Source organism: Cystoisospora suis (assembly GCF_002600585.1).
Source record: "Cystoisospora suis strain Wien I chromosome Unknown contig_11908, whole genome shotgun sequence".
NCBI classification, from domain to species: Eukaryota; Apicomplexa; class Conoidasida; order Eucoccidiorida; family Sarcocystidae; genus Cystoisospora; species Cystoisospora suis.
Window position 1 is genome coordinate 1 of NW_027164671.1, and position 1,974 is coordinate 1,974.

Genomic DNA, 1,974 nt, shown 5'->3' on the forward strand with positions numbered 1-1,974 from the left:
TCAAGAGATCTCCGCATGGACTTTTCCTTCATCAAAGATCGATCTGAAAGAAAGAAAGTAAAGAAGGAATATACTGATACGGCTTTAGAAGTCCTAGGGCTCAAACAGCTAGCTGACAATCGAGTTGGAAATGAATCGATTCGCGGAATCTCCGGGGGTGAGAAGAGGCGTCTCACACTTGGATTAGGTAGGCAGGCTCCTCTTGGCGGCTTCTCGTGTATAATGGTGCCGCTTTTTCCATTCATTCTTTACAGAGATAATTCTCTTTCCTTTCTACCGCTCGGCCCATCTCTGTTGGGAGCTTCAAAGATTGTTCTCGTGTGTATAGAGAGCTCTTCTTTCTCATCTTCATCGTCTTTTTCTTTTTCTGTCTTTATCTCTGCATAGATACTGCTGGATGTAGGGTGATAATGAAGTCTTCTTTCAACAAGATCTTCTCTTCCTAGACAGGACATGGGCTACATACCACCTAAAGAAGTGTATATACATATATACATATATGTATATACACATATATGTATATATGTATATACATATATATGTACATATATAGAGAAGTATATGATGTATGTCTAGGGACATGGAGAGGAAAAGAGGTGTAGGGTGGAGTATGAGGTGATGTGTATATAAGGTTCATTTGTCAAGTAGACACCTTGTATCTATACAGTAGTCTATGTATAGGAATACCTAACTTACAGGCAGGTGCATGCGGTTTGTCTATCCATTTGTATATGAAGGTTGGGTATAGAAGATAAAAGGAAAGTGGCCAGAGAATGACAGAGAAAAGACGGAGTGAAAAGAGAAAGTTCAAGTGTATCTTAATACTCACGTAGCTCTCTCGGGTGTATGTACACCCCATGAAACTTCATTTTCCCCTGCTTATGCATGTAGTTGTGATCATCTTCCTCTTGCTTCTCTATAAGACATTCCAATTCAATAGATGCATGCATTAACTCTAGACCACAGATACCTTCAATCCATTCCTTCTATCCCACTACTCTTCTCTTCCCCTCCCTCAATTCTTCTTCTCCTTCTCTTCTTGTCATTTCTTTCTTCTTTTTTCGCGTCTTTTCTGCCTTGTTTCTTCTCTCTCTCTTTCTCTTCATATCGTCTTTTCTCTTTTCTTTCTCCTCTCCGCTTTCTAGGTCTAATGAGCGATGCGCAAGTTCTTCTCTGCGATGAGCCTACGACAGGTTTGTCTGCCTCAGATGCATGCGGCGTGATAAGAACGCTTCGACGCATGTGTCTCCAGCACTCCCTCACTGTCATCGCGGTGATCCACCAGCCGTCGATTGAAGTGCTAGAAATGTTCGATTCTCTCGTCCTTCTCTCCTGTCAAGGAGAATGCGCTTACAACGGCCGAGTAAAGGATTGCCGAGCTTACTTTGAGAGAATGGGGTATGTCTTTCCTCTCCATCGAAACCCCGCAGACTTCCTCTCTGATCTTCTCTCCCCTGAGAAGGGCGACCCTCATCGTCTTGTCGCCTTATATAAGGAGAATGTTCGCCCCTTAGTTGAAGAGAGAGCTGCGGTGTCGTTGAGGAAGACGAAGAGAGAGGAAGAAAATGACTTGAGAAGAAAGAAGAAAGAAGAAGAAATAGATGAAAGAGAAGGAGAGACAGGTGTATGCGATAATTTTAATAAGACAACTGCCGTGGTAAGAGAAGAAAGACAGGAAAGATGAGGAAAAGAAAAGAGGAGGAACACAGACGAAGAGATGCAGAACTCATCACTCTCCTAGCCAGTCTTCTTCCTTCTGTATCGCGATCTGTATGTATAGCTCTATTGTGTATGTGTATATAGGGAGAGAAACACACTGAAGCAGATCGATCAAAGATAGAGAGATTTAAGATAGAGAAATGCATGATACGTACAGGTAGATAGAAAGGCTCAATATACCCGAGCATGTAGGCGTATACATGGTAGGGGTCATGTCTGTGGCTAGCTGCTTTGGATTGACGTCTAGGTGTCTAT

General features: G+C 42.6%; 1 protein-coding gene across 1 annotated transcript; it reads left to right on the forward strand.

Annotated features, from left to right (window-relative positions):
- Positions 1-2: 2 nt before the first annotated feature.
- Positions 3-1,654, forward strand: CSUI_011451 (atp-binding cassette g family transporter abcg96; the record flags this gene model as incomplete). Its single annotated transcript, XM_068071549.1, has 2 exons — positions 3-187; positions 1,146-1,654. Coding segments are annotated over exons 1-2 (681 nt in total), but the record flags the coding sequence as incomplete, so codon positions are not given.
- Positions 1,655-1,974: the final 320 nt, after the last annotated feature.